At 38.8% G+C, this 12,177-nt stretch overlaps 1 protein-coding gene across 4 annotated transcripts in view; it reads left to right on the forward strand.

The window, feature by feature from the left end:
• RAPGEF4 (Rap guanine nucleotide exchange factor 4) overlaps window positions 1–12,177 on the forward strand; it is a 213,402-nt gene that overhangs the window by 165,845 nt on the left and 35,380 nt on the right. For all 4 annotated transcript variants that reach the window (XM_034785742.1, XM_034785743.1, XM_034785744.1 and 1 more), the window contains 3 exons: window positions 535–623; window positions 3,035–3,113; window positions 10,951–11,101. In XM_034785742.1, the coding sequence (XP_034641633.1) occupies window positions 535–623; window positions 3,035–3,113; window positions 10,951–11,101 (319 nt within the window). The remainder of the gene's footprint in view (window positions 1–534; window positions 624–3,034; window positions 3,114–10,950; window positions 11,102–12,177) is intronic.

Here is a 12,177-nt window from a genome sequence, read left to right on the forward strand (position 1 = left end):
CTGCAGGCATTCATTTACTTTCATTGTTTTCCCTTTGAGCACTGATGATGATAAATAGTGGTGCCCGTCTCATCCTAAGAGTTAATCTCTTTAAATCCATCCAAAGCCTACATTTTCAGAAATTTTTCTGATATTTTTTTCCTTAATAATACTTAGCACTGACAGCGTTTTTCATGTTTTCCATTTCTCTGCTCCAGTTTTACACCAGTGCAACTCCACTGAAATCAATGGTGTAAAACTGGGTATCGCAGTGGAGAATGGGCCCTTTGTCAACTTAGTCCTCATGGTAAGAAGGTAAGTATTATTGTTCGCATTTTACAAATGGGGAACCTGAAGCAAAGAGGTTGAGTAATTTTTCCCCTGGGCCACACAGAGTCCATGTCAGAGCAGATATTTGCACTCTCGGGTTGTTCTTGACTTCCATTCCTGTGCTCAGAAGTCTTAGGTTCCACTTCTCTCTGGTACCAATTATTTCTTCAGTTGACATTTTCATTGTGCCTTTAGAAAATTAATTGCTTCTTTTCTCTTCCACAGGTATACTGTGATGTCAGGAACTCCAGAGAAAATTTTAGAGCACTTTCTAGAAACTATGCGCCTTGAATCAACTTTAAATGAAGCGACAGGTAGAATTATGTGACAAAGGCTGTATTTCTATTCATAAATAAGATAGGCTCTTGAGATGTAAGTGAAAACGTCATGCTTGGGAATGCAGCCTTTAATTATCTGCAGAAATTAAGCTAATCAATATTTAGATACAAATTTTAAAAAGCTAGGAAATTCAAAATTTAAGGTGATAATCCACCATCCTTATCTTGCCCCATTGTATTTAGGGTTTGGAGCGTCTATTGATAGCAAAGTCTCACAAGATGTTGTAACACAGGCAATTGCTTTTATTGGTCACAGCTATGATGATAAATGGAGACATGCAATAACCCAGTTACATTGCCACCACATAATGTACTTGTCATGATGCATGCCACATAATACATAATGCACTAACCTTGATCCCTCCTGCGTCACTTTAAATTTCTTTATTATACTTTTCCAATGGACTCTTATTCAAACAGAAGGAATTCAGCACATCAAAGGTAAATTGCCGCAGCTTCATTGAAGCCTATGGAGCTGCAGCATTTTACACCAGCACAGTCGTCAGATCCGAGAACGTGTCTCTTCCATCTTATTCCTTGTAGGTCTTTTCATTAAAGAAAAGTCAAGAAAAAAGGATTTCTCATAATAGTAGTTGTAAACTGGCACAGACAATTTATATTATGTTACTGTATATCAACTAGGACACCCCTTCAGTAAGCATGTTTTTGACCTTACAGATGGTTAGGAAGCATGAGTGTAAAAACATTCTTAAATAATCCATAGATCAGTAGTGATACAATCAGTACATCAGCCCATGTGCTGAAAGACTGCATGATGACTTTTAACTTCTCTGTTTTAATTGCTTCTGTGAATAAAATAAGCTTCCTATACAGTTGCATAGTCATCTAGCAGCAGACGCAGGGCATAGGGACTTCATGTCTGCAAACATTTGATGGCAAGTTTACCATCCCTATCCTTTAACTTTCTAAATAGTCTTAAACTTTTAAATTGTTTCAAAACATTTCTTTTCCAAGATGTCCAATAGCAAAATTCCATATTTCAGTCTGATGGCCTGCAAAACATCAGATTTCACAAACAAACAAAGCTGTTCTGAAGTGGTAGGGGCACAAACTTCTGAAACCACTGATTTTTCATTTGTGCATTCTCGTAAATTAAAAACAATGAAACCAGTTTGTTTTGTGAATTATACAAAGAAAAAATACTCTGGCTGAGGTCCATAGGACTTTATATACTTCCAACAGAGAGACATTTCCAGATGCTGAATTATATAAAGAGTGGAAGCGATGATACAGTATGGCTGTCACAGCTGTCACCCTATGTTTTCCCTCATATCCCTCCATTACAAGACTTAAATTGTTATTACACTAAAAAGTGGCTCTATAAAAATGGCTCCCTGGGGTAATGGGTTTATTGTGTTTCACTGATTCCATATAAAATTTGCTTCGTTTACAATTAAAACAAACTGCCAACCCTCAAACTTATGTCGGGCTCTAAAAGCCATTCCAGATCATCCTCCTTATACATCATCACAAGTATAACGGGTAAAAGACGCCCTCATTTACACCAGTGCAACCCCACTAACAGCTCATTTGGAGGGAAGAGGTAGCTTCCATAATGCATCAGTTGCCATAATGTAGTGAATGGTATAGTAGACCTTCATTTCTTTCCAACCTAAAAATGTTTTATTTGTATTATTAATCTCATTATAAATCTGTTTTCTATGTTTAATTCAAATGTCATAATTGTGAATTGATTTGAATCAAAATATACATTAGATCTTTGACTATCAATCTACTTATTTCTGGTCTTTTGCTGATTGCCAGCTGGAGTCAGCAAGGAATTCTTCCCCATCTTAGTATACTATTTGGAATTGTTATGCTGATACACCCTGTTGACAGGTGCTTCCTAGGTACTGAGATGTACAGTGCCTGATTCTCATTACACAGAAGATCTTAGTGTACATGAGAATTATGCCCACATATTTCACTGTTGTACAGAAGTATTGTGATGCATGGGATGCCTTCTTCTGAAGTATTTAGTATAAGCCCATTGAAGTCAAATGGCTATAAATGTATGCTTAAAGTAAGGCACATGCTAACATACCTTGCTGAATCAGAGCCTTAGTGCAGTATTTCATGGCAAGGATTCATTTGATGCAAACTGAGTACATCTACTAAAGCCAGGTACCTGTCAAATCTAGAAGCATAACCACAGCAGAATCCATTCCAAGAAAGCAAACAAATCAATATTTCATGATAAATACATAGATTCTCTGTACTCAAGTTTAATACTGTAGCCAAAAAATGACCTCTTCACAGTCTTCAGGAAGCTAATGAGATCTTTAACTGAAAGAAGCATCATTGTTATGAACCCTGAGTTGTTTCAAGAGCTTAACTTTCTGCTTTATTTGTTTTTCTTTTCACAGATTCTGTTTTAAATGATTTTGTTATGATGCACTGTGTTTTTATGCCAAATAGTCAGCTTTGTCCAGCCTTGATGGCACAATATCCTTTTTTGATTAAAATTTTACATTCCTTTTAAGACTATTCCTATTAGAAAGGAGACAGACACACTCTGAAAAACTCCTAGCTCTCCAAAGACAAGTAAAGTTTAATGGAGCCTCACTTTTATGGCCAAGCTCCCAGTGTGTGAATGACAGAATACTCATAATTAGGCTTGGAAGGATTAGATTTTTATTGGTAAATGTTGGCAATGTAGATTTCACTGTACACACACAAACCGACAAAAAATATTTCCATCGATAGTAATCAAAATTGACAGATAGACAAAGTAAGAAAAATGCTGCTTACGACTGTAAGAGTTTGATTTAAGGATATTTACTTTGTAGGTTTAGATATGTGATGTTGATAATTTGTGTTTTAATGGCTATAATGCTTTAAGTTTTTGAATCTCAACATCTGCAGTCATTAAATAATTGTCTGCCCCATCACCATTGCCTGACACATGCCCCATAATTTCTTGCAACTGTGAAATTTAAATAGACAAAAAAATTAAAAAATGCTTAAAACCCATAATTTTCTCAAATGTGAAAATTTAAATTGATAAAAATAAATGCTCAAAATAAACATTAATATTATCTGTCAAAATTATTTAAATTTTTTTTTTTTGCCAAGCCTACTCATAACTCACAGTTTTGTGTGTTTAAGCTGCCAGCAAGTGGTACATGTGAGGGTCCCCCCTGGGGTGCAACCTGGAACTGGGGTACCACTGAGCCCTCTGACTCACCAGCCTGGGTTCATGCTCACATTGTGATAAGCTACAATCCTCTCCAGGACTTGCACTCACACAGACAAGTACACACCCAGCTGCAGTTTATAGAATCATAGAATATCAGGGTTGGAAGGGACCTCAGGAGGTCATTAGTCCAACCCCCCGTTCAAAGCAGGACCAATCCCCAGACAGATTTTCACCCAGATCCCTAAATGGCCCCCTCAAGGTTTGAGTTCACAACACTGAGTTTAACAGGCCAATGCTCAAACCACCAAGCTATCCCTCCCCCAGTTATGTGAGTGCTTTTCCTCAGTCACTCATGAACTAACAATAGAGAGGCTATAGCCAGCACCCCCACCCCAGCTCCAGAGCTAGGACCCCAGAGCTGTTCCGGCTTGCCCTTGTCAAAAGCCTGATCAGTAAAGATTATTACCTAGTCCCACCCTCCCTTGATGTGGGGAGGACAATGCACCAGCCGTGGTTCCTGAGCAGATTTCCCTTTTCAATTCAAAGACCTCACTGTTTTAGGTAAAAAACAAATGTATTAACTACAGAAAGATAGATTTTAAGTGTTTATAAGCAATAACATACAGATCAAAGGAAATAAACAAAAACACAATCTAAGTTCTCTAAACTGGATAGGATTTGAACCAAGCCGTGTCTCACCCTGTTAGATAGTACAAACAGTCCACCAAGCTTCCATACACAGGCACGTTTCCTTGTTTCCCGCCTGGGACCCCCCTTCCTCAGTTCAGTCTTTATTCCTAAGGTGATTCCAGGTGTTGTGTTGTAGGGAGTGAGGCCCAGTGGTGACATCACTTCTCCCTTTTATAGTTCCTTCCATGTGGAGGGAACTTCACACACACAGTTTGTGGAAAAATACAGGCACTAAAATGGAATCCAATATCACCTGATCTAGTCACATGCCCTTGCATGCTTTGATGAGTCATGGTAACTATTATCCATATGCTGACTGAAGTGTCCACAGGTGAGGATAAGCTTTTCCCATATCCCATTGTTTTCATTGATGGCCCATTACCTTGAATATTTCCTTCAGAATGTGCTGGCTAGACTGGATGTAAACTGACCTGTGGGAATTATCCAGAAGCAAACACATTTGAAATACAGATGCATAGTCAATATTCATAACTCCAGATACAAAAATGATACATGCATACAAATAGGATAATCATATTCAGCAAACCATAACTTTTCTATTGACACCTTACATGACATATGTTGTACAAGATGCATCATAATTATATTATAACCATATCATAATCATATCATTATAGTGAATATGGAGCACAGAGTGCCACAATACATACTCATACTATGGTGAAATAAAGAGTCTGAAAACTCCTTCTTTCCTGCTAGAGATTTCCTATCCTGCAGGCTGAATTCCACTGAGTGACATTACGTGCCTATAAGTTAAAACAATCCCTTCTGGCATGATAGCTGAAGTCTTAAGGCACCTGGAGTAAATGAAAGTCAGTGGTTGCTTCAGCCAGCAGTTCGTTTTTTGTGCAAAATGAAAGCAGAATAATTAAAACATCAGAACAAAAGTATCCCCAGGGAAGGTGAGTAGGTGAGTGGTTGCTGTTAAAATTGTCAGCATTGTCCATGTTACCACACAGTGGTATCTGTAATGCCATTTTTCTCCATACATGGAATAGGAAATAGCTGTGGTTGTATGTTAACTGTAGACAAATGTTGATTGTTTTAATGGCAATCACTGTTATAATTATTTTATTCTAAGAATATGAATTACAAGTAGCTGAGTTTATCTGACTGTATTTTCAGAAGGTGCCAGAAGTTCTTGCCAGAACATTGCTTTTTCAGTTAAATTTAATGACGCTAAACAATGAAGAAGAGCAGAAACACATTTCATGAGTATTTGTATTCTGTACTTCCTCTGTGACAAGTGTGGACATTTCTCATGTAATTCTGGTCTTCTGTTTTTTTCACTTTACTTCACTTTTCCAAATGACTCCGTTACTAACAATTCAGATAACTACAGCATGTGAAGACGAATGGGGTAGTTTAGATTCAAGTTGGTTGCTGCCACTCTTTCACTGGTTCTGTGCCTTTGGGGTTGGCTTATGTGATAGTTTCAGCTCCTGAATATGCAGTCTGTTAAATGAATAAGCAGCATTTCTTTAATTGCCTTCATTCTTCTTTTGGCAGGAAAGAGCCAGATAACTTTTAAATTGAGTTTTAACTCTTTCTTTTAACTTAGAACATTTTATGAATTTATTAAAACTTTTATTAGAGTTTGACAGGAAATGAAATTCTGTTTTCCAAAATTCCAAACACTCCTGGAAATTCATATAAGAGCTTTCAGTTCTCAAAACAATCTTTCAAAATTACATAACTCCTGGAAATTCATTAGCCTAAGTTGTTGACTCTACATGGCAATTTTTGGAATGATAATTTTCTTGTCTTCCTGCACTGAGTGAGGGTTTGATTGCGCACTGCCAGTAATTCATTAATTAATTCCCCATTAATGTAAATATTCTATGGTTAAATGGCTTCTTACATTAGTAATTAGTCTGGCATCAAATGACCTTACTATATTAGTAGATAAAACATCTTACTATTCCTATAACAATGATATCAGGCAGCTATTATGAAGACTTGCATTTACAAAATACAAAATCTTCAGGAAAACAAATAGCTTTTAGAAGTTCTATGTTGGGGTCACTCATTTTTGTTTCTCTCTCTTAATTTCTCAACTCTCTCTTTTCATAAACTCACACAAAATTTTCCATCCAGAATGTGATCATGATGCAGTGATCTTGTTTCAAATATTACATCAGTGTCAACAGCTTCACTGACTTCCACACCTGAAGCACTTTACCTGCTTTACCAACAACTTAGTGACATAGATTTCAGCAGATTGTTTTGAGTTTGCTCTTCAATGCACAGATAAATTGTTGTGAACCCACAAGCCTAGAGGGGGGTGTTTTTGATTTCACCTGATTCTGAACCTCCAATGAAAACTGTAAAGTAGCTGTAATCATCTGATCAAAAATGTGTCTCATATAAACACAACAACAGTTTAACCATTAGACCTTTATACTTACATTGTGCAGCTACAGAAAATACATTGTATGTTTTGTTAATTTCATTTACCATCATACCAACAAGAATTTATACTCCATCACAGTGATGCACATTGGCTTTAAACAATTATTAGTTATTAATGGAGTGAAATTTTGATTTCATGGATGGAAGAACAGACTCAAAACTTGCTTCTGCTTCCTAGCAAAGAGATCTTATGCCAACATAACTAAGATCTAAGTACAAAGCTGTAACCATGTTGGTGTCGATCCATGTTTCACAATTAACTGCATATCTGACACTTTCTTATTGCAAAAATAAATAATATTGTGTTTCTGATTGCAAACCGTAACGCATCTGCAACATGTAGAATTAGGAGGTTTTCAGTAACTTGCACCATGATAACATTAATAAAGGAGCCATTATGAGCCAAATTAAAAATAAGCAAATGAGCAGTAAAAATTACTGGTGCCTGTGGTGAGTCAGTTAATAAGTAGGTAAAAATATATGAAATAATAAGTGTTTGAAAGGTAGAAACTGCATGAGGAAAATGACTCAGTGGAATGTTAAATTTGCTGCTTGAAATGTTAGAGAGCATAGTCTGCAATATATTATTTACTTCCTATGATCCTCGGACTTACGCACTCTCATAAATAGGTTGACATGTTGTTTCCCTAGTCACGTTAAATCCGTTCTAAACTAAATTAGAATGCAGATCTCTGTTCATACTCAAAAGCTTAGCAGTCATATAACTGTCCCAGTAATCCTAGTGAAATGCCTAATCTCTATGGGTATTTTTGGTCAGAGGGATATTAGAAAATTCCTTGTTCATAAGCCCATCCTTTTTCCAATTAATGCTTTATTCATATAATGCTTTAATGTGGAAAAAAACAAGAGCCCTTGGTGTCATTTTCTAATGAAAAGATTGAAATATAGATCTTACAGATGATTTTGATTTCTAATGAAGAGTTTGAAGACTCCTGAGTGAGCTCTTGAAAGTGTCCTGAATGAACCCCAGTCTTTGATTTGATTGAAACAATGGAAATAAATGAATTCTTAAAGTTCACTATGTCCAGATTCATATCAAAGCTATCATATGTAGGAGAGGCCATGGCTAAAAATTCTTCCATGGAAGGCAACTCCAACTTACCACCACAATCATTCTCTCCCTAATTCTCACACAAACCTCAGTGTATTGGGAGCAATTTTTCCTCCCACAATTTATACTATTAACCTAAAATCAACGAGAGGCAAGGCAAGTGCATGAAGGGTCTGATCCTGCTTCCACTGAAGGCAATGATGAAATTCCTATTCAGTTCAACAAGAGCAGGATCTAGGAGGGCCAGGTGTCCAGGTTTCGACCAGAAAGTCTAGTTGAAAAGGGGACCTGACTGTCCAGTCAGATCTACTGAGCAGACTCCCAAAGTCCGGTTACTGCGGGTGGAAGAGGCGGGGAGGCACCACGTCATCACCCATGCCACTGCCAGCCCCTACTCAGCCAGGGCCACCTCCTACCTGCATTGGGTGGCTGCAGCTCCTAGCCCCGGCTCTGCAGGTGAGTCTCTCCTGACTCACGAGGTGGGGGGAAGGGGAAAAGCAGTGAGCGATGGAGGGAGAGAGAAAGAGGAGTGAACAGGGGCGGGGCCTCTGGGGGAAGGGGCAGGGCAGGAGCAGGGCCTTGGGGGAAGAGGTGGGGCATGGGTGGGGCCTAGGAGAAAGGTGTGAGGCAGGAGAGGGGAAGGGGAGGTTCCAGCACTTGCCGGAGTGTCCAGTTTTTAAATATTACGAAGTTGGGAACCCTAGCAGGATCAGACTTGAATTAATGTCAGCATAAGGCCTATAATGGGGCATACAGGCAATTTAAGATTTATGAGGCCAGTATTACCCCATGCCAGGTTTTCAATAAAGGACATTTGGGACAGGAAATAAGGTCACTGAGGAGAAGTCTTGGGAAAGCCATGTGGGCTGCTGATACCTTTGGTTTTAGTGCCCAGGGTGGATTTGTATAATCAGAGGTGGGCTGGAACTTCCCTCTCCCTTCAGTGGTGAGAGATCAAGTTGGTTCTTGGTGGGTCCTGCCTGTCTGTCTGTCAGAACCGGAGAGCACTACAGGCTTGGAAGTGTAATCCCTAGGGCAGGGTAGTAGTGCAAGCATGGGGGAAGACCTGCTGGGATATAAGGAGACTGTATAAACCCTGCCTTTCCTAGAGGTATTTGTTAGTCTCTAAGGTGCCACAAGTACTCCTGTTCTTTTTGCGGATACAGGCTAACACGGCTGCTACTCTGAAACCTTTCCTAGAGGTAATAGACCAGGAGGCAGGCAAGCTGTACTGATGGTCTCTCCCGTAAGTTACGGACAAGTAGACCTCTCTGTATTTATTATGTGTGAATTTTGTTTTGCTTTGTCGTGATTCTGAGACAGACTCTTCCAATGAGATTCGGTGAGACCATGTAGACATCTTCACTGCCCCCCCCCCTTTTTTTCCTTTTTGCAAATTGAAATAAAGCTTCCCTGGCCCCAAACTTCCAACCCCAAAAGGGAGCGTTTTCTGTTTACAATTCCATGGACGTGCTTTCTAGTTATTTATTTATGTATAAGGCCCCTTATGTGGCTAAGCAGCCTGAGCTTAAGCACAAGCTGAATGAAGCCTTTAAATAACACTCAGGCCAGTTGAATTTACAGAGTACACAAATTATATACCATTACGTGCTGCACTTTACATTTGCGTTATTTGATCTAATCCTGCATGATATGATTCAATACAATATTTAAAGAAAATGTTTTCCTAAACCTAGTCTCAATGGGCCCAATTCTCCCCAGTGGATATCTGCTCATTACAGTGGAGGTACACCAGAGGTGCATTTGGCTTAATGTTACTAAAATAAAATCTTGATTCAATAAATCTCTTGAACCTTCCTCCCTCTGGTTGGGGAGAGGGTCCACAGGCCAATCCCCGCTCTCTAGTCTGCTCCCCATAGATGTATAGAGGCATCAGTGCAGTCTTTTATACAAGCCCAGTGCTCTTTAGATTACAGTTGTAGGTACAGGAGTGAGCACCTGACAGGTGTGCTGTCCTTTGTGATACTTACAAGATATGTGCACGCAGAAACTATGCTTTGGTGCAGTTTGTTTATATCTTTATCTTTTTCTACGTTTTTTTTCCTTTTCAAAAAAAAGTTTTTGCATCTAATTTCCATGTTTTTGCAATTAAAAAGTTAAAAAAGTAAAGCCACCATTTGTTAAATATGTAGCTTTATATTTTATTGTTTATGTTGTTAAATGCATGTCACAAAGTGCTGTGCACAGGATACGATACGCGGCTAACTTATGTGACAGAGTCGAGACTTCCTGAATGACTGTAGCCAAATCAGTTAATTCCTCTATGCCTCAATTCCTCATCTATAAAACGGGCATATTTCCTTTCTTCTACCCTTTGTCTGTTTTGACTGTAAACTCTTCAGGGAAAGGACTATCTTTCAACAGATGTATGTATAGCATCTAGCACAAGGGGACCCGACTCAGTTGGGATTCCTGGGAATATTGTAATAAAATTAGAAATAGGAGTAATAATGCCAAAGATTTACTGCATGTAAACAGGTGGTAAAATCTCTTGCAGATAGAAGCTGAAATAATTTGTAACTAAAGAGGGGGGGGGGAGTTTTATTCTTTTATTTCCATGATTCCTTCTTATTCTACCAGAAGAACAGGACTAAATGTTCTCTTTAGATGAAATGATTAACCATCATTTCCCTGGCTCTTAAGTGTCATCTCTCTTGCTCCATTATAAAGCTATGACAAACAGTCTGAGTGTGATTCTTGATACATTCCTTAGAAAATGCCCTCTATTGTTTCATGAATGATGCTACTGAGAGGCTTCATTATACCTTTATAATATGGTAAGAAACAAAAAAGGTGTGTAAATCTGACCCTCCAACCTCACTGATCATGAAATTCCTGTTGGAAAGCCCCTGAAAAGAGTAGTTTCTTCAGTTCTTACTGTATTGGACATCTTAACTCAGTAAATATTTTCCTTGACACCTTGGCACTTACCATGCCCAGCCTTCCCAAGGTTCAGAGCAGGAGAAAATGGATTATGCACTTAATAATAAAAGGCGAGTCATCCGACTGGTTCTACAGTGGGCTGCTTTGTATGGAGATCTACTACAAGAGGATGAAGCAGCAATGGCCTTTCTGGAGGTACAGTGGGATTGCTATTGTATCATTATACTGAAAAGCAGCTACCAAGGAGGATTTGCATAAGTCCACTTCACAACCTTTAGAATTCTGTTAACAAGTGTGTAGATGCCATAGATCATTTTAAAGTGCAATGTTCTGTTTGTGTTTTCTTTCTCAGTTTTGGCTGCAGAGTACACACGTGATTGGTTTTTATTTTAATGCACAACAATTATAGAGCCAGCAGGTACAAATCCATGCTTTGTGGGTATTTGTACAATACTCTGTCGCACAGTGAAGAGGGCTCTGACAACAGCAGAATCATTGTAGTTCTGCTGTGCAGGGGTGAGAGGCAGGATTTTGCCAAGGGAGAATAGACCCTCTGCATGCCACAAAGGTCTACCTAAACCCTGTCATGTAGATTGTTTGTTTGAATCTTGTTGGTATGTGCCAGGGAGGGGCTAGAGGATCTGTCACTATGTGAAGCCAAAGAGCACTCCATCCCCAACTGAGGCTACCCTGCAGCCACACTGGCTGCTGTAGCCTGGAGTCCTTGCCCCCAAGGTCCTTGCAGATCTCCCATACACACAGCCCAGCTACAGCATTTGACCCATAACAATGTCAATTGTTATGAAGATTGTAAACTCTTTGGGGGCAGGTACCATGCCTTTGTATTTGCTTTGTAGTGCACAGTACATTTGGGATGTCATATAAGGAATAACAACAACAACAATAGTGAGATTGCTCTTTTAAAACAAAGTGACCCAACTGTAACAGTGTTTCACTGCATTATGTATAAAATTATCAAAAATGTGGAGTATGGGTTTTGGCAGGGCAGTGCTTAACTAGAAAAAGCACATTCACATCTGTCTCACATTTTTACTATCATGCTTCCTTCCATGTAAAGTTTTAATTTAAGTCAGCTGGAGTTACACAAACAGAAGGGATACAGGAATAGGCCCAGAATTTGAGTGTTGTGGGGCATCTTATTGTTCCCCTATTCACTAAACTGGGTCTCACTCTTAGTAATCAGTAAACTAGCATATGTAAGCTCACTAATCCTTTATCTTTTTAGGTACAACTCATCTATTGTTTTGTTG

Source organism: Trachemys scripta, chromosome 11 (genome assembly GCF_013100865.1).
Source record: "Trachemys scripta elegans isolate TJP31775 chromosome 11, CAS_Tse_1.0, whole genome shotgun sequence".
Classification (NCBI taxonomy): Eukaryota; Metazoa; Chordata; order Testudines; family Emydidae; genus Trachemys; species Trachemys scripta.